Genomic DNA, 20431 nt, shown 5'->3' on the forward strand with positions numbered 1-20431 from the left:
TGGTGTGTGTGCCCCATAGGGGGGGCGTGTGCACAGCTGTGGGTCACCCACTTGTTTATACCAAGGGTTGGGGGCGGTTTTGCGGAACGCAAGCGAGTTTTCTGAAGCGTGGCGCTTTGGTGGCCCGGGAGCTTTCCGGTGAGCCCAGCGACCCATGGGACTTGCTTCCTCTGCTGAGCCTGGCGCTTCCCCCCCTCGGCGTCCTACGGCCCCAGGGCCCTAATTGGCATGTGCCCGAGAAACAGACAGAGGCTGGGGTGTGATCCCCCCATCCAGGCTCTCATGCCATTGACTCCCAGGGGCCTGCTCCCAGCAGTGGGCGCCATCCCCACCCCTGGGGCCTGCGTCAGTGACACCCAGGGAGCAGGGCACTAGCCATGGCCAGTGGGCGGTGACCCCGAGCGGGTGTCTGCCCTCAGAAAGGCCCTGGTGCAGTGGCTGAGAAGTGGGGCATCGAGTGAGCAATGCCAAGGGGACTCGGCAGCCAGGACACCCCAGCCCACGCGCAAGGCGAAATGCAGCCTTGGCCTGCTGCGGGTTAGCGCCTTCTGCCCGTACCACTGGCGACCCCGGCGCCCTGGGAGATGAGGATTGAGACCCGGCGGCCTGACTCCCAGCCCCCTGCTCCAGCCCCTGCAATGATGGCCGTGCCGCACGGCCCTTCCCCTGCCCCACCAGTGCCGCAGCCTTGGCAGAAGGGGGAGGGGTCTCCTGAGACGACGCGATCAGTGAGGGGGTCGTGTCCTCAGCCAGTTCCCCTTGCCCCACCGGCCGGGGGTAGGCTCACCATGAGGCGAAGGGGGCAGGGCACTGGACCCCTTGCAGGTTACAGGTATCCCACCAGCCTGCCTGCTGCCCCCTAGCGGCCACAGCCCAGAACAGCACTCACCTGATCTGCCTATAGCGCAGGGGGGCGAGGTCTTTGTGCCCACACGCCCCTGTCTAGTGGGCTGGGCAGGGAGGCCCATGCCGCAGAGAGATGCCCAGGGTGAGTCGGGGAGCGGGGACCTGGGGAAAGAAGATGAAGGAGCCCAGGGGGCTTGTGGTTAAGGGCCCTGGGCCAGGAGCTCTGGGTTTAATGCCCATCTCTGCCACTGACTCGCAGGGTGATCCTGGGCGAGTCACGGGGTCTCAGTTCTCCAGCTGAAAAATGGGGTGAATGGCCCTTTGTCTGTCTGGTGCATTCAGACTGTGGGGCTATGGGCAGGGACTGTCTCCTACTGGGTCTGCAAAGTGCCTGGCACGAGGGGCCCTGATCTGGGTGGGGGGGGTCTCCAGACACCCGGCACGAGGGGCTCTGAGGTGGGTGGGGGTCTCCAGACGCCCGGCACGAGGGGCTGTGAGGTGGGTGGGGGTCTCCAGGCGCCCGGCACGAGGGGCTGTGAGGTGGGTGGGGGTCTCTAGCGCTCCCCTGCTCACTGTAGCTGACCCACCCCATGTCTCCCCCCACGGGCAGGGCATCCAGCTGTCTGCGGCACGGCCCCGGCTGCCAGCTCCCGGCAGTGACCGAGCCCGGCTCCTTTCTCCTGCCCAAGTCTCCCCCCCCCCCCGCCTCAGCCCATCCGCAGCCAGTAACTGCAGCGGCTCCAGCCCCCCCCCCCCTCCCCCGGTCCCGCTCCTCGCCTCCCTGCGGAACTTTCTCTCTGAGCAGGGACCCGGAGCCCCCTTCGCAGACCGGGCTGGGGGCGGCCCAGCCAGGGGGAAGGAGACAAGCCCGCGGGCCCCTCGGATGCACCGAGCCCACCTCCGCCAGCCGGGGGCTGCCCTGGGCCGGACCCCGCGCCCTGCCCCGGGACAATGGTGAGTGCGTCCCGCGGGGTCACCTTGGGCTGGGCGCGATCCGCGGAGCCGGCTCAGGGGCGGGGGGGGGGGGACAGAGAGCAGGACTAACGCCCCCCCACCCCCCCCATGGCCGATCTGCAGCTGGGGACCGGGCAGCCGAGCAGCCAGAGAGGATCTTCCGCCGCCCCCCCCCCCCCCGGAGCTCCGGTGGAGCCGGTCCCACTGCGGGGCCCTGAGCCCGGCGGAACCGGGGCTGCTCTGCCCGGCTGCTGCCCCTGGATTCAGCTGCTCGTGCACGGGCGTACCGGCCCCCGGGGGATCGGCCCCCACGCCGCGGCCCGGATTGGGGCCTGCTGGGTACCCCGGGGCGCGCAGCTCCCAGCTCCGCCATCCGCTGCAGTGCAGCGCCTTGGGCCGGGCTGTCCCCAGCGGGGCCGGCTGCCGGGACCTCCCTGCCAGCCGCTGCGGAGGTGTGTGTGTGTGTGTGTGTGTGTGTGTGTGTGTGTGTGTGTGTGTGTGTGTGTGTGTGTTAGCGGAGCCTGCACCCCACTGGCACGCTGCATGCCCAGCCGGCCGGGGGAGCTGGGGCCCGGGGGCATCATGCCATCCTAGCCCGCTCTGCTGAGACCGTCCTGGCGGCTGAGACCCATCCGACTCGTTCCGCAGAAAGCAGCCGCCAGCCGCCGGCTCTGCCCCAGGGGCCAGCGCTGGGTTTGTGCCAGGAACGAAGGCAAAGCGGCCAAGGAGCGAGACGCAGCTGAGCCGCAGGTCCCAGCCTGGAGGGGATGTTTGTGTGTCAGCAAAGTTGCCCCCCTCTGCCCCCAAGGCCAGTGCTCTGCTCCGCTGCCCGGCGGCTGGCATTGACCCCGGGCCAAGCGGGCAGGACTCACCAGCGTCCCACACGCACGTGGCACGCCCGTCGCACAGGTGCAAGTGACCGGGGATCGCTGTCCCTTGGCATGGTCTCTTCCCACACCCGTGGAGGGACCCAGGGCTGCCCCCCGGGGGCAGCGGCCATCCTAGGGATGGACCATGGCCTCCTCTCCCACCCCAAGGCTTGTCCCGTCTCATGTGCTGGGAAGCAGAGTTCTTCCTTGGCAGCCACAGGGCAGGCTGGGACCTGGGCACCTGCCCCCCTCCCGCTCCCTTTGAACCCCCCATGAGGAAGGAGACAGTGAGTGCACCACTCCTTCTCCCCTATAGGTGGCAGCAGCAGCCTCCCAACATTATAGGGGGCCAGAGGAAGGAATTGGGAATGGCCAACAATGTTCTCGAGCTGTGCTGGGGGTTTTTTTGTGGGGGGAGGAGAAGGGGGGGCATTCAGGGAGCAGACACTGTAGCCCAGCCTCTCGGGAGGAGGGAAGTGAGAGCAATTCCCAAGGAGTCCCGGTCCCAGAAACTGCTGGCCAACTAGCCAGCCGCTTTCTGTACCCAGCAGGGCCTAGTGGTCAGAGGACAGCTGGGTTCTAGCCCAGACTCTGAATGTTCAGCACTCCGATGGCCAGGGCTGGAAAAGCAGGGGGCTGTGGGTTAGGACTGAGGGGTACCAGCAAAGCGGGGTGTGTGGGGGAGCCCAGAGCAGGGGGCTGCAGGTCAGGATTGAGGGGCACTGTGAGAGCTGGGGGGAAGGAGGGAGAGGGGAGCCCGGGCTAGGATAGCGGGGGGCTGGGGGTGAGGACTGAAAGGCATCCGCTGAGTTATAATAGCAAGGATTACAAAATAACAAGAGTTTGGGGTTGGCTCTAACCCCTCCTGTTTCAGGACACGCGCTGCCCTCTAGCATGGGGGTCAGGAGGGGACTTGCCCTGGGAGCCGGTTGTCCCGTCACTGCCGGGCTTTTACTGAAGCTGCTGGTGACAGGACACTGGCCTGGATGGACCCCAGGGTGGAGCCAGTGGTTAATCATCACCTTCACTTAAACATTTCCCATCCGACCGGGACGCAGGAATACGGGAATCGGGACAGTTTACCGAGGGCTGTGGGGGATTCTCCATCACTGACAATTTTGACGTCAAGACTGGATGTTTTTCTAACCGATCCGCTCTAGGAATTACTTCGGGGTAGGCTCTGGCCCTGTTATACAGGGATCAGACGAGATGATCACAATGGGCCCTGCTGGCCCTGGGATCTAGGAACCGATGGATCTCAGTGTAGCCAGGGTGTGGGCATGGCCCAGGCTGGCTGGGAGGTGGAACACGAACCTCTGAGTTTGGAAGCAGCTGATTGGCCGCGTCTCATACACAGACTCCAGCTGCCATCCCGCCAGCCACATCCCCATTCTCAGAAGCCTGTGTAGATGCTCAGAGCAAAGGGGGCGGTTGGGGGCTCAGGGAGCCCCGTGGCGCAGCCTCCCCGGGGTGGAGCAGGCAGCCCAGTTCGGTGGAGGCGCCAATTGGGCACATTTCCCTCACGCAATGCAATTAACCGGCTTCAGAAATAATATCTTCGAGCAAAAGCTGCCCCCCCCCCCCCCCGCTCAGCAGGGCAGGTAATAAGCACATTAGAGCCAATTTCATCACCTGCTCTTGATTCAATTTGCTTTAATCAGCCAGTGTAATGGGGTGTGGCGCTCCGAGCTGGAGGCAACGAGGAGACAGCACCTCCTTTCCCTGCTGTGGGCATCCCCGGCGAAGCCGGGCTGGCACGGGCCTGTGCGGCAGTGGGATTCAGTCGTCACTGTAGGGCACTGGCCGGGAGCTAGCTGTGATACCGTGCGCTTGGGGACAGCCCAGCACGCTGCGAGCCCAACCGAAATCTAAACAGGAACTGGGGACGCTGGGACCCCCTGCAGGTGGGGCTGGGGGCCACGTGTCCAGCTGGGTGGCGCCCGCCCCATAGCGGTACCCACCTGCGGATGGGAGCAGCTCACATGCATGCCACGGGGCTCTGTCTGTGCTGTCCTCTAGTGCTACTTAAACTGAGTCACAGGGAGAGCCGTGCCCACCTGCATGGTCTTAAGGCACTTTACAAACATCCATCTCTCTCTCTCCATCCACCCATGGCCATATCATCTATCTATCCCCGTGCACCCCCTCTATCTATCTATCTATCTATCCCCAGACACCCCATCTATCTATCTATCAATCTATCCCCGTGCACCCCCTCTATCTATCTATCCCTGTGCACCCCCTATCTATCTATCTATCCCTGTGCACCCCCTATCTATCTATCTATCTATCTATCTATCTATCTATCTATCTATCCCCAGACACCCCCTCTATCTATCTATCTATCTATCTATCTATCTATCTATCTATCTATCTATCCCCGTGCACCCCCTCTATCTATCTATCCCTGTGCACCCCCTATCTATCTATCTATCTATCTATCTATCTATCTATCTAGCTATCCCCGTGCACCCCCTCTATCTATCTATCTATCTATCTATCTATCTATCTATCTATCTATCTATCTATCCCCAGACACCCCCTCCATCTATCTGTCTACCCTTCTGTTTCTGCGTCTGTCAATCCCTTGGCATCTGTACCTCTCTGTTCTCGTACTCTCGTAATCTCCACCCTCCCTCGCTCTCTTGCGCTCACCCCCAGTATCTGCCCCCGTCCCCGCTGCGTACCGGGTCACTCACACTCCATGCCAGGAAAGTCACTGCCCTGGGTGCTTTGGCCTGGGGCTGGTTCTGCCCTAACCTCGAACGAGTCCCCGCGGGCAGCTGGGGAGCTTGATGTCACTGTCCAACATCCCTTTGCACGAGGGTCAGCCAATGGCACATCCACTCTCCCTTTGCTCTTCAACCCTGCATAGGCACCGGGGGCTCTGGGGCAGGCCTGTAGGGCCGCCGGTCTCTCTAGGGGCAGGAGGGCTCCCTGGCAGCCAGCAGTGAATGGGCGCTTCTCTTCTCTCTGCTAGACGCAGCCCGTGTGCCGTGCCACCACCCTGCTGCTTCTCATCGCCGTCCTCTCCTCCCCGCCGGCGCTCAGCGAGAGGGGGCGCAAGAAGGTCGTCCACGTGTCAGGTGAGTGAGGGGCTGGCTCGCCCAGCTCCCACCAGATGGGTCCACCCGCCCTTTGCTCACTAAGGGGGTCTCAAGCGCGCCCACCACAAGAGAATGGTCACCTCCGGGGGAGGGGAACAAAAAACGACCCACGCAGGGCTGGGAAGGGATGGTTCCAGCCCAGAGACATGGGGAACTGTTGTCATGGAAATATCACCCAAACCTTTTCCCCGAGACACCAAATGGGGAAACTGAGGCACCGACCAGAGTCACATGGCCAGTCAGCAGCAGAGCTGGGAATATAACCCTGGAGTGCCAACGCTCAGCACTACCCCCCTGCTCCAGCCCGTCTCTCACAAATGGACCTTTAACTCTAAGGGCATCGCTCACTCTCCCCGTCAGGATGAGACAGGAGGCCAGGGAGGGGAGTAGGGGGCTCTGCACCCAGCACCCCGCAGGTAGGTTTGATTTCCACCTGCAAAAGTGTGTAAGACCCTCTTTCCTGGTAAACAGACAGGGCGATTGTCTAGTGCCTCTTGGGCTGGGATGCGGGAGACCCAGGTTCTATTCCTGACCTACTGCAAGACCTTGGCAAGTCACTTCCCTGCTTGGTGCCTCAGTTTCCCCTCCCATCCTTTATGTTTTTAGTCTGTAACATGTTTGGGGGGCAGGAAGTGCCTCTCACTGTGTGTCTGTGCAGCCTTTGTCTCCTACACAACAGGCCAGCTGAGGTCCCTAGGGACTTCTTGGCTACAGGTACTGGTCTCACTTTATAGGAAGGTTGTGTTTATAAGGGTTCATACATGAACATGAGATGTTATAAGAATATCACCGACCCAGCGAGTACTTCGTGTGACAGTGGTAGGCTGGTACAGGTAGTTCTTAGAACTGGTCAATTTTTTTTTTGTCAAACCAGTTTTCCTTTGGAAAATGTCATTTTGATGAAACCAGATTTTCCCATGAAATTGTATCGTTCTGACTATATTCCCTTTTGCATGTTTTTTTTTTTTTTAAAAAACCTGCTTTCAAACTATCGATATTTTCAAAAGGGGAAGTTTTGATTTCCCGTTTCAAAGTGACTTTTTGTGCAGAAATTTACTTTATTTTCTACATCCAGCAATAAAATGACAATAATAAAAAATGTAAGTTAAACAAGCACAAATTACAAGTAATAATTTAAAAAAGGTCAAAATCAAAATGAAATGTTTCAACTGACCAAAAATGAATTTTTTAAAAATTTCACTTAGTGCAAACATTCAAAATTTTGGCTTTTGGTCCCAATTTGAGCTGAAATTTTTATTTTTTTATCTCAAAACTTTTCATGAGATGGAAACCCGTTTTCCAGCCATCTCTGGTTGTGAGCACCTCCTTCGTAGTGTTATAGATGGTTATAGACTATGGTCCCAAGTAACTTATTGATCTGTTGGACTCTAAGAACAATCACTTAACCATATATTAAAGCATCTACTACTCAGTTATTAACCCTTGATAAACTATTTCTAAATGGAACCTTCCCATACACTGTGACCCCGGTAATAATGGGCAGGTTTTTGCCCCACTCCCATTCTGTTGGCAGTGCCGGGGCCCGACTTTGGACTGCATTAGCTGGGCACTGACCCTGCAGTACGAGTCCACTGTCTGAACCCACAGCCTGTGGGACCCTGCTTGGGAATGACCTGCCTGCACGAATGACTCCTGGGAGGAAAGTGGCGTTAACACGCCCGGCCACCCTGGCACCTTCCTCCGCGTTGTTATGGGGATGCTGCTTTGTCAATAGGATTGAGGCCTCTGGCAAGCAGTGCCTTTGTTCAGCCTGTCAGACGGGTTCCCTCTCGCTCCCCCTCACCCTGATTTCTCCTTTGGGCCTTCTCCTTTGTGCTGCCAGGATCGTACTAGGTCCAGAAGGGTTAATAAACTCCCGGTCCCCACCATGGGGCATCAGCAAGGTTTGAACCCAGGCCTTCAGCACATGCCTCTGTCTCCTGAGCTAAAACAGTAACTCCATCAACAACTACTACTAGTAGGCTGTTATACTACAATGGATGAGCTCAAGGAGCCTCAACCAAGACTGGGCAGCCCTGGTGCTGGGTGCTGTACAGACACAGTGAGAACACGCCCTGCCCCAAATTGCTGACAGTCTAAACAGACAAAGGGTGTGTGTTGTGAGGCACGAGGACATTAAGGGCCTTGGCCAAGGTCACACACGGACATAGCTGGGAAATGGACCCAGATTTATGGAATCGCAGCACAAGCCCAGCCGCCTTCGTCAAGCCCCAGTGCAGATGCATTCCAATCAGTTTCAATCCGGTTTATCTCGCTTTAGCGCCATTCAGTGACATTTAATATCGATTTAGTTAAACGGGAGCAATTTCCTAGTATAGCCAAGGCCAGCCGGAGAGCGGGGGAGCGTGATGCAGAGAGAAGTGGAGTCAGAGAGACCCAGATGAGCAGTCGAGGGAGCATGAATCACCTTGTTTTCTTCCCCAATAAAAAGGAGATTTGAGGCTCATTCGCAGGGGTGGATTCCTGCTTCCACACGCCCCCCCCCCCCACATCCAGCAAGGAGCTGAATCGCTGACAATGAACACAAGCTTTCCCTAAGGTTGGGTCCATTTGTCTCCGGCCACGTCTCTAAGGACTGGCCACGTGACAGACGGGCATTAGATGTCACATCATAACGTTCCCCCCGCGCCACTGCCAGCCTAGGGCAGACAGCTCACAACACGCGTGTTAGTGTCGTCGCGTGACATGGAGAAGCGGTGGTTTTCTCATTTCCAAGCAACCTGAGAGGTTGAGATGGAAAAAAAACAGTCGGACCATCCAGCCCTTCTCCCGGATCCTGAACGTTAGCAGGAGAGTTCTGTACTTCTGTTTCCCTGGTTGGTTTGCGGTTTGGTGCGGCGGGGCAGGGCAGGGGGTGGTGTGCTGGCTGGAGGAGGGGTGTGTCCCCCCCAAAGCCACCGCTAGCCTTTGTGTCTATGTGCAGAGGATGAGAGCGGGGCCGTGGTCGTCCAGACGGCGCCAGGGAAGGTGGTCACCCACCGGGGCGGGACCATCATCCTCCCCTGCCGGTACCACTACGACGTGTCAGCCCACGACCCTGCCGAGATCCGCCTCAAGTGGACCAAAGTGATGGACCCGATGTCTTTCGTGGACGTCTTCGTGGCCATGGGGAAGGAGCGCAGGGCCTTTGGGAGTTACCGGGGGCGCACGGCGCTGCAGGAGGACGGGGCAGGGGACGCCTCCCTCATCATCCGCAACGTCACCCTGCAGGATTACGGGCGGTATGAGTGCGAGGTCACCGATGAGCTGGAGGACGACACGGGCATGGTGAAGCTGGATCTGGAAGGTAAAGGGAATCCTGGAGACACTAGCAGGCAGCCTGCAAGCCCCAGGCTGCCTTGCACACCCGGTTTTATGTCACAGTTTTGCACGCACACGTGGCCTGACTACCCAACGTGTGCTCATAAATCCTGTTCACAAAAGCTCTGGACTGCCATGCCCGGCGACCGTACGGAGACAAAACGACGGTGCACGCCCACTTAGACCATGTCTACACTACCACTCATGTCAGCAAAACGAATGTATTGGTGCAGCCGTGCCGCTGTGGGCTGGCTAGCGTAGGCATGGCCTTAGAGTCTGGCTTTGCGCTGTCTGCACTGGCGCTCGGGTGGGTGTAACTTTCGTCGCTCAGGGGTGTGGATTATTTACCCTCCTGACTGAGGTAAATTATACTGAAGTAACCTGTAACAGAGACAAGGTCCCAGTGTCCTGTCCATGCAATCAGAGCCCTGAGTGGAGGCCAGGTCGTTAGCCTTTTGTCTGAGGTTCTCAAAGCGTTTTTGCAAACAATCCTTTAGCCCGGGGAGGGAGGCGTCACCCTCTCTTTGCAGCCAGCCAGCCGGAGAGATACATGACTTGGCCAAGGTCAGAGAGAATGACACAGCCGGGAATAGAACCCAGGACTCCTGACTTCCCCGTCCTTTGCTCTAACCGCTAGACTTCACTGCCCCCAGGCGGCCAGACTCCCTTCGGCCCTGCTGTAATCACTGCCTCACGCTTGGTTTGCTCTCCTCAGAGCGCATCCATGTAGCGTCAGGCGGGCTAATCCTGGATCGGCGGGAGGGCGATCTGAATAGGGCAGCACGAGGCTGCTGGAGAGGTGCCCTTGGAACATGCCTCTATCACCTCGCTCTGCGGCCTGGCAGAACCCGGGCACCGGCTCCGGGCAAGGTGGCGGAGGAGCTGGTGCCTGGGGTGTCAGGGCTGAGAAATGCAGCCGTCACTCCCCGCTGTGGTGCCGGGAAGCTGCCGGGAGGCAGTCGGGCTGGGCGCCGCGCAGCTCACCTTGTCCTACTTTCTTTTCAAAAGCAAGCGTTACGTGCCCGGGCCAGAGAAAAACCCAGCGGCTGCCAGGGCAGATAAGTCCCATCGCCTGCGCCGTGCCCGCCACCTGGACAGCAGCCCCATGGCTAGTGTCGGCTGGTATTAGGTTCAAGTTTTGGATGAAAGTTCAGGTGGTTCCTACTTTACACAGGGGGGCAGGTCTCCCCGGGGGTTAGAGCAGGGTCGGGGGACAGCTGGGCACTGGGAGGAGAATGTGGTCAAGGGACTAGAGCAGGGGACAGGGAGCCAGGCCTCCTGGGGCCTAGATCCAGCTCTGGGAGGGGAGCAGGGGCTAGTGGTGAGAGGAGATGGGAGGGGTGACGGGAGTTAGGAGTCTTAAATTCTCTTCCTGAACCTGCAAGGAAGTGTGGGCCGGAGGTTGGCTCACAGGACCAGGAGGCAGGAGGCCAGGCTTCCCCTGTGGCCCCCGGAGCAGACTACTGGTCCCTCTAGCCTGGTATCCCTCCTCCAGCAGCGGCCAATAACTGGTGCTTCAGAGGAAGGTGGAGGGGGAGGGAACCCGTAATACACTTGAGCAATTGTAAAGTAATGTGCTTGAGGAGGTGGAGGGGGGGGGAGAAATCCCTTCCTGACCCTTTCAATGCCCAGCCAGGGCCCTGAAGCCTGAGAGCCAACGACCCTTCCCCCGCCCTGCGCAGCTCCCCATTCGGCAATTGCTGTTAGGCCCCCGAGCCAGCGCCTTGCTCTGCTTGCGTGTCCCTGTAGGAGTGATCTTCCCGTACCACCCGCGCCTCGGCCGCTACACCCTCAACTTCCACGAGGCCCAGGAGGCGTGTCTGGCCCAGGACGGCATCCTGGCCTCCCACGACCAGCTGCACAAGGCCTGGCTGGAGGGCATGGATTGGTGCAACGCCGGCTGGCTGGAGGACGGCTCCGTGCAGTACCCCATCTCCAGGCCCCGAGACGAGTGCGGCCGCAAAGACACCCCCGTCGGGGTCAGGACCTACGGGTACCGGCACAAGGACGACGAGCGCTACGACGCCTTCTGCTTCACGTCCAACCTGAACGGTAACAGCCCCTCCCCTCTGGGGGGCAGGGCCCGGGGGGCAGCGCTGAGATCCGCAGGGCAGATGCATTGGCACCGCAGCAGGGCACGGAGCACGCTGAACGCTCAGCAAGAATGTAATACTTAGCGCATGTGGGTTTAGCAGGGCGGGTCAGGTTCATTAGCCTTGCTGTACAGGGGGGAAACTGAGGCACATAGTGTGTGTGGGGGCAGGGAGTGGCCTGCACAAGGTCACACAGGCAGCTGTGGGAGAGCCAACTCCCCGGCCTTGTGCTTTGCCTAACGAGCCAGGGTGCCCTGATGCTCAGTGTTTTCTTACCCACCCCCCAGCTTCGACTCCGGTGCCCCATTCTACTAGGGTCTCAGCGCCGCCCCCACACTAAGCTGTGTGACTCACACCTGTCACCCGGGCTTTGCTCTCTCTCCCCTGCCCAAGGGGGGAATTGTGCGTGCGCCGCGGAGGGCTTTGGGATCTCTAGATGTCTGCACTGCTGTGTTTGTGTTGGAGAAGGCAGGGCAGAGCACCACCTGGCAGGTGGGCGCTGGGCTGGTTCGGGATGGCCCCTCCTTCCTGGGGGAGTTCATCCTGCAGCTTGGGACTGGCCCCTGAGGAAGTTCTGGCCCCTGCCCAGACGAGCGTTACCCTTGTGGCAGGGAGTTCCACAGGGCCTGATGACCGGAGTTGTCAACCACCTTCCCCATCCTGGAACTTGAGGCTCTTTTCTTCCCTTGCAGAGAAGGCCTGAGCCCTTGAATTGGACTCCTGTGTGGGCTACTGTCCCCTAAGCTGATCCCCCTCCCCTGCTGGTGCGTGGCATGGCAGGTCCCCCGGGGGCACGGGCTGGTTGAGCGGCAGCGAGGGCTCATCCATGGGGAAAAGGGTCATTGGAATTTCCAGAAGCGTTTCTCAGTTCAACCCGCCTTCATGCCACTGTCGGCCCTCAGCACGGGCATGCGGATCCCGCTCTGGAGAGAGCCCGCGTCTCTCCCTACCAGCCCCCCCCAAATCCCAGCCCCCCAGAGCCGCGGCTGTTCTCTGCCCCGCTCCAGGCGCTGAAGGAGCAGGCTGTGTTCCCCCATTAGGGGACGCTGAGTGGGGAAGCGAACGGCCCATCCCGGAGCCTGGCCAGTAGCCCTGGCCTCACTGGGTTTTGGCCCTTTAATTGTATTTATTCCTAGCCTAGCCTTGGCATCATCTCCTCCTCCTCCACACCCCAATCCGGCAGGTTTCAACCCTGTTTCATTTGCAGACCCCTAAAACATTTCAAATGCTGGGGCGGGCCCCTTTGGAAATCTCAGACAGTCTGCAGCCCCCCCGGATCCACAGGCTGAAAGCCACTGCCCCAGTCCGTCACCCAAAGACCCCCAACAGCCTGAAATACCAGGGAAGGGGTCCAGGGCTGAGGCCCCAGGGAATTTAAACACCCTGTACCTGGCTGCCGGTCCTGTGCTCAGGTGCGGCTGGTGGAGTCCCTCCCTCGCTATTAGCCCGTGGTGATTGGCTGCTGAACGGGCCTGGTTCATTGCCTTGGGATTATTGGGAGTTAATTAGGTGCTAAAGCACTTGCGTGAGCAGCACACTGGGTGGTGGCGGCTCTCCTGGGCCTTGTATGATTTAACAGTCACAGGCGCTGCTGGGGGGAGGCGCAGATTAAAAGAAGGGGTCAGGAGCCAGGAACGCCAGCACCCCCAAGCGTGGCCCAGCCCACGCTGCCCTGGTGCACAGACTGTGGGATCAAGGCCTAGATCCTCCAAGTTAGTTCGGTGTCTGAATACCACGGAGGGTCTGGCTGGGGAGGGGAAGCGCCATGTTTTCCTAAGTGGTCTCCAGTCGGGGGTGCCTGGGGGGCGGAGTGCCCCTGCACCCAGCCACGGCAGCTGGAGTTATGGCCGTCGGGCAAAATCGCCCTCTCTGCACCTCGCAGCAGCCCGGCGAGGCAGGGAGATGCTGTTCTCCCCATTTAACAGCCGGGGAAAGAGGCCCAGATCCTCAAAGGTGTTTAGGCTCCTACTCCCATTAGTTCCGAGGGGAGTTAGGAGCCATGGAGGACCTGGGCTAACGTGACTTGCCAAGATCAGAGCTGGGACTTGGACCTGAGTGTCCAGCGGGCACCCGAGCCCCTTCTCTGTCCTACCTCTCGAGCTGTGCCCGCAAAGATGGGGGCAGCTGAAATCAGGGGCCACTTTTGGCCTAAGCGCTCCCCTTTGAGCAGAGCCAGGATTCTAGCTCGGGGACCCTGGCCCTGGTTCCTAGCCCAGTGCTCGCACCGTTGGGTAACGCTCCCTGCCAGGCCGTGTCGTTGGAGGGAGGCGTCCCTGGGCTTGCATGGGCAGGATGATACCCTAGTGAGGCGCCCCCATGCACAGCCCTTACTTAGTGCTCTGCTTCTGGACACCCCAGAGCACTTGCCAAAGGGGAGGCTCATTAGTCCCAAGGTATAGATGGGGAAACTGAGGCACAGAGCCGGGGGGGGGGGTGACTTGCAGAATTGAGGTCAGCAGAATTGAACCTACCCACTGGACTACGCTGCCTCCCTGGGCAGTGGGGTGGGGATAGGCTCAGACCTGAGGCAGCTCATCACCTGAATGGTGCAGCCCTCGGCACCCTCCCCCCGTTCCTCTGCTGCGGATCAGTGTCTCACGATGGCTTTTAAGCACCCAAAGGCTTCCCGGGGCTCCCCCCCGCAGTCATTGATCTGGGCCCCTCAGCTGCTGGGGTCTTGCCCTGCCTGCCCCTGGTGCTGCGTCCCGTGGAAGTCAGTGAGATCCCTCAGCTCTCCCTGGGGCGGGGCGGGGCAGGGCAGGGCAGGGGGTGCTGTCAGCGCAGCCCCAGGGCTCCCCCTGCCCCTCAGCCCCCCAGCCCCGGGAAGACCAGCGATTATTGCTGAGGGGAGTCTTCGTATCCACCCCCCGACCCGCCACCTAAGGGAGGAGGGAACGGCAAAGGGGTCCCTGCTGACACGAGCTAGGCAGTGCTCAGCCTCTGGGCAGGGCGCTTTGGAAAGGAGAGACCCTTCCTCCCCCCAGCCCGCTCACGGTAGCAATGACAGAAGGAGCCCAGGGGTCTCTGGTGGGACCAGGGGATGTGAACACGGTGTGGGTGCGAGGTGCTCCGAGCCCCAAACCCTCTCTCTACTCTCCCGAGAGGGCAGTAAAAGCCTCTCCCCTCCCCACGCCCCCGGCTCGCCTGTGGGCATTCAGTCCCGGTCCTCGGCCTCTCCGCTCGGCTTGCCAATGCGGGGGCCCAAGGGCCGGGGAGCCTCAGCGGGACGTGGCTGAGACCCTCTCAACTCATCTCACCGACGCTCCCAGCCTGGGCTGCCGCGGGAGCACGGCTTTGGCTGGGCGGTTCTCCGCCTGCTGTCCCCAGCCCCGGCCTCCTCCTTCATTCCCCTTCTCTCGCTGGTAAAGGCAACGGGGTTTTCTAGGCGGTCGGATCAGAGGCACCTTCGCCCGGCTCTGGTGCCACTCAGAGGGGGGCGTCTCTTGCTGTCTTTTACCGACTGTCTTTTACCGCCGGCGAAGCGCTGCTGGGGTGGAAGTGTGGGCTGTGGGCTGTGTGTCAGCGGGCTCTGAAAAGCCTCCCATGGAGCCCATGCTGTTCCCTTCCTGTATCCACCTCCCTTCGTCAGGCTTTGAACCCCCGACTCCTGCCCCTCCAAGGCACCGAGAGACAAGAGGTGCAGTCCTCCCCCTCCTTGTGCAAAGCCACCCCCAGCCCTCACAAATCCCAGCAGGACTCACTGCAGACAGAGCCCCCCACGCCTCGGGCGGGGGGGGGACACCTCTCCCCCAGGGCAATGGTGCGAGAAACGTGGGTGTAACCGGCACCAGCATTTCCACCGTCGTCTGACTCTTCAGAGCGGCTCGGGGCGCCGGGGTGGTAGAAATGCGGCTGCGTTTACACTAGCTCCCGCTCTGTCAGCGGCACTGGCTTGAGTGCAACGAGGTGAGGTTTCCCCGCTGGACAAGGTCCTTTGTGCTGTAACTCCCGCCTCCCCGGGGCAGAAACGGGGGAAGGAGAAGCAGGTAATTGCACCAGAGAGAGGCCCGGATGATGGATGAAGCCAGGGCTACACAAGACAATCTGAGCTCGAGGGGCTGTCCCTGAGTGTTAAATTGCAGCACTCTTTGCCTGGCAGGGCTGGGGGGGGGGAGGTGCAGTGCGGGAGAGGGGCTCTGCAGATGTTTATTTAATCATGGCAGGCGGGATAAATAGCGGCTGTAATAGCTACGGGGACTCATCACCGGCCGCAGCGCTGCAGCCCCCATCCATCTCCATGTGTCTAGGAATTAATTTCCAGGAGCTGCCTTTATTCCTCTGCAGCCGGTCTAGCTCAGCTCCCCACCTCTGGCTGATGACGGCCTAGCCCTGCCTATGTGCCCCTCGCATCCGGCTGGGACGGGGAGGGCCGGTTTGCCCTTGGGGGAGGGCTGGGAGGAGGTGGCGTGGCACACCTGGATCCCAAAGCTACACCAGTGTCCTGGGCAGAGAGGGGACCAGGCTCGGGCGTCATGGCTGCAAAGGGGATTCTTTCTCAAGGCTGCTGGACACAGATCCACCCTGGGGTCCTCTCGGACTCAGCGGCTCCCTTGTGCTGCCCAGTGTCTACAGCTCATGGGCCCAGGGGAGCTCTGTCCTGGCATCAGCTGCCGCGGCCCCCAGCAAGGGGGATGTTGGCTCCCTGCCCGAGACCCATGGCTACCAGGGGCTAGTCACTCCCTTGACATGACCCAGCACGGCACTGTCCCTTGCTTTCTTCCTTCCTTCCAACAAATACTAGACTGGGCCCCTTGGGAGGCCGTGTCCCCCTGCTAGGTCTGAGACACCCCCCCCCCCCCAGCATCTCTGGTCATGGAGAGGCCGATCGTGGAACTGGACGTGTAACCAGTCCCTCCTGGCTGCGCTCACGGTTCATGCCATGGTGGCAACGGCAGGGTCCCATGGCGGGGACCCCTCCCACCAGTTACAGGCATGATCTACGGAGGGGCTGAGCACCTGTGGTTCCCCCAGAAGCCAATGGGAGCTGTGGGTGCCAGACCTTATGGGCTTAGGACCTGCCCACTGTGTGTGGCTGATGCCCCGGGCCCAGCCTGGCCAGTCTTGGGCCTGGTGCCCTGCACCTCTTGGTGGGGGTGGGGGAAGCTCCATCCCTTTAACCCGGCTCCTTCTCTTCCCCCTCCAGGCAAAGTCTACTTCCTGAAGACCTACCGCAAGCTGAGCTACCCCGAGGCCCTCCAGGCCTGCAAGAAGAACGGTGCCAAGGTGGCCAAGGTGGGCCAGCTCTACGCTGCCTGGAAAATCCAGCTGCTGGACAAATGTGAGGCGGGTTGGGTGGAGGATGGCAGCATTCGCTATCCCATCGTCAACCCCCGGGCACGCTGCGGGGGCCAGGAGCCCGGCGTCCGCAACTTGGGCTTCCCGGACAAGAAGTACAAGCTCTTCGGGGTCTACTGCTACAAGAAGGCCAGTGAGGGGTCCGCCAAGAAGGCCAGCGAGGGGTCCGCCAAGAAGGCCAGCGAGGGGTCCCCCAAGAAGGGCAGGGAGGAGCTGGGCAAGGGGAGGCCTCTCCAGGGGTAAGAGGCAGCCGCGGTTGCTCTGCTGGGGACAGAACCATCAGACGTGCAACCATCAGACAAACGCCGCAGCTGGAGAGCTGCTACCATAGTAACTAACTCCCCCCCCCAGCCATCCCTTCTCACCTGGAGCCGGCTGTGAGCCAGGACCGTGGTCCTGGCCGCTGAGCCCCAGGGATCTGGCATTTCTTGGTAACAGCATCACAGGAAATAGAAGGGAACCCCCCACCCCTATCCCTTTCCATAGCAGGTGGGGCCGGCCCCACGGCATGGCAGGCTGGGGCGGGGGGCTGTGGTAGAGGGGGAAGGGGGCTGGAGGGGGACCATGCCAGCTTCAATTCACTTGCTTTCTCCTGCAAACGGACATCCAGCCTGTGCACCCGTAGGGGCCGCTCCTGCCAGGCTGTGATGCAGCCGCTGCCCCCCCTCGCTAACCCAACCTCCGGATTCCTTCTTGGCTTCCCGCTGCTGCGGCTAGTGCTTGGAATCGAGTGTTTAGGCCTTTCTCTGCTTGCCGAGGGGGCAGGGCTGGGCCCAGGATCCCCCATGCCAATGCCACGCTCCTGTCCGGGGCTGGGGGCTGTTCAGATGTGCTGCACACCAGCAGCGCTAGGGTGGGTCCTGCTGAACCGGACAGGCCTTGCGCCCTGCTTCCCTGACGACTGTGGAGGATGGAAACTCAGAGGGGGCGGAGGCTCAGAAGATTAACGCCTGGGTCCAGCTGAGAGCCCTGGACGGGGAGCGGGTGGATGAGCGCAAAGGGTCTGCTGGGGATGGCACCGCCCGGTGGAGTTTACGGCCCATTCCCTCCCCGCCCATTCCTGTCAGTGCTTCAGCTAACGGCACCGGAGCAAAATCAACAGCTTCCCCTTGCTGCCTGGGATCTACACAGCTCAGCACTGGTCATGCTGACCAAGCTCCCTAAGGGACCAGACGCCACATACCCAGCACCACATTCAATGCAAAGCCTTTGAAATAAGCAGGGTTAGGCCTATGCTCCCTGAATCTACCCTCGGTAAGAGGCCAGGAAAGCAGGCACACCGAGAGCTGGTCTCTCTAACTGAAGCTTTTGTATTGCAAAACCCCTCTGAGGTCTGTATAAAACATCTGGCTGAATAATCCCATCTACCGAGGTTAGTTTAATATTGTAACAAATCCATAGCCGTGTAGGGACTCTGCCATGCTCAGCTAGCTAATCCAACTTTACAGTGACAACGGGGACAGAACTCCGACCCCCCCACTTATAAAACACTTTGGGGTGAAGGAGATTCCCCATTAGCTCTATACAGTACAGGGCATATGGTACTCAGTGGCACATCTCAGATTCCATCCAGTGGGTGGCAGTGGTGCCACACCCACAGCAGCCTGCTCATTGCGATAGTTAGGGTGAATCGCCTTGTCTCTCCCCGCCACTGAGCACATGAAGCTAGGCACTATGGGAGAGCAGGAATCCGGCAAATCGGGCCTGGTTAAGCACAAACAGGCACTGACCACTGCAGTATGAAATTGGGCTGCGGGCGCTTCGCCGTGAGGGGCAGTGTTTGTGGGTCGCCCAGGGCTGATGCTTGCTGCTGTCCCTTAAACAAGCAAAGCACAGGTGCGGGGTTTTCCCCCTCCCGGGCAAAGAAAAAAGTGACTGGTCAGTCCCCTCAGCCACCACTGAAATCAACACCATGCAGGATGGACTCAGAAATGGGAGAGAAATCTAGTGAGGGGGCGGAGCCAGAGAAAGGGGCGGGGACAGGGAAAGGGGGCGGGGATTTGGCATCCCCCTGCCCTGCAGATGCGCGCTGCCTCTCAGGACAGGGCAAGTGCCAGGGGTTGGACTCAGTGTGTTTCCCTACTCGAGGCGCAGAGCCCGTCCCGGTGGCAGGGGCCATCTCCCCTCCCCCGAGGCATGCAGTCCATGTGTTGTCTCCTGCTCTCGCTACAACGCTGCATCGCTCAGAGGCCCCGTGCGTGACTTCGTTTTCAGCTGCATGCATGGCCGGGCGAGGGACACCGCCAGTGACGGGAGGGAGGCCCTGGTCCCTCTGCTCTGAGTTTAGCAGCAGAGCTGACCAAGGTCTCAGTTCCCCCGACTTAGGGCCAGACTGCAACTGGGGACCGACCTGCAAGAGGCTCGCAGAGCCAGAGGTCACAGATGGGCTCCCCAGATCCGCCGGGGCCTCCCTTCTGGCCAGTGGGGGGTCGGTGGTGGTCGCTGAGCTCGTGAAATAAAGGCTTGGCTGCTGATTGAGAATGAACTGTGGACTCACGTCTCTGTTCCTGGCCCTCCAGCTCCTGGGCCTGTCTCCAGTCGAACTTCCTGGCTAATCGGAACAAGGCACATTGATGTGCACGGTGCTGCACGATGCGCAGGAGAAACAAACACGCAGCGGCTCTGGGGTGAAGCGCAGACATTGGTTAATAGCACCCAGCAATGGTGCAGGAAGGGAGGAGGGGTCGAGAGCCAGTTCGAGCTGCAGGGGGAACGAGGGAGGGAGGCGGGACCCGCGCTCCTGCTGCTTTGGGGTCACTCAGGAACACAAGGTATGGGGGCTGCTCCAGCAGCGCCGTGCCCCCCACAGCCCGTTGCTCAGCGCCCGCTTGCGGGGGGGCAAGCGCAGCCCAGATCAATCACTCGCCCTGGAGCTCTCCTGCCCAGCCCAGCCTGGCTGAGAGTGGGTCTAGCCGGAGGTGGCTGCTTGCAGGATGGGCGTGTCCCCCAGTTGGGCCTGCTCAGTGCAGGACCGGGAGTTTGCAGCCTGGGGGCCTGTCAGGCAGCCTCGGATTTGCAGGGGAATCTTATTGTTAGTCAGCGGTGTCATGGGCCTTGCAAAGCCCGTGGCCGTCCCACTTCGCCTCTTGTGCAGGGAGCCACCATCGCCCAGCCTCGGCTGCTGCAGCCTGGAGCTCCCATAGCCCATTATGTGAGCAACCAGCTTTGTTCAAACTTCGGGCAACCAGGGATTTCCTGGGGCCAGCCCTGCTGGGGGAACCTGCAGCCATGTCCGCGGCCCGGCCTCTGATCCCGCTTCGCTGGGTCGCTCCGCCAGCGTCGGGAAGGCCTCTGTCGCAGAACCCGCGTGTGATCAGCGCAGCCTGGAGAACATGGCTGCTGAGTTCTGTGCAGCGCCAGACGCAAGCCAGCCGGGGAGCTAATTTGCACGATTGCAGCTAATTTGCATACTTGGCCTGGTGGGGGAATGGCTCGGCGAGTTTTCTCCCACTGCAGAGGGTGCGTCAGGGGAGTCCACAAGCCAGTGCAGCATTCTGGGGTCTCCCTAGGAGCGTGGTGCCCCCACGGTGGCTTCTTTGCATCACTTACGCTCCAGGGTATCGCCTTATAGCTGTGCCATTGCTGACAGGCAGGGATGGCCTGGGCCGGGCTGCGTGGCGGGTGCCTCTCGGGGATGGGGATGTGAATTCACATGGCCTGATCTGGTTACACTGCTCATCAAAGGGGGGTGGGGGTCTGAGCCGAGACAGAGCAAGGGGCTGAGAAGGGGTGAGTGCATCCCCGCCCCTCGGCTCTCCAGGCGCCCTCCCCTCCCCCGCCATGGTGGCCGAACTAGGACCCCTCAATCAGGATGGGGAATTGGGCTTCCGGTTTGCTGCCATTATAGAGATATGGGTCTGACCCCGAGTTCTGATCTGGACCCAACCCCCCAACCTAGTCCAGGAGGGAGGTTCAGGCCCCCAGCGAGAAGATCCCAGCGGTCAGC

General features: G+C 60.5%; 1 protein-coding gene across 1 annotated transcript; it reads left to right on the plus strand.

The window, feature by feature from the left end:
- Nucleotides 1-850: 850 nt before the first annotated feature.
- On the plus strand, nt 851-18970 carry HAPLN4 (hyaluronan and proteoglycan link protein 4). The gene is made up of 6 exons (XM_065578586.1): nt 851-988; nt 1652-1800; nt 5650-5755; nt 8721-9083; nt 10847-11149; nt 16334-18970. The coding sequence occupies exons 1-6, from the start codon at nt 967-969 to the stop codon at nt 16726-16728; spliced, it is 1338 nt and encodes a 445-aa protein (XP_065434658.1). The 5' UTR covers nt 851-966; the 3' UTR covers nt 16729-18970.
- The last annotated feature ends 1461 nt before the right edge of the window (nt 18971-20431 follow it).

This window comes from Chrysemys picta, chromosome 25, assembly GCF_011386835.1.
Source record: "Chrysemys picta bellii isolate R12L10 chromosome 25, ASM1138683v2, whole genome shotgun sequence".
Lineage (NCBI taxonomy): Eukaryota > Metazoa > Chordata > Testudines > Emydidae > Chrysemys > Chrysemys picta.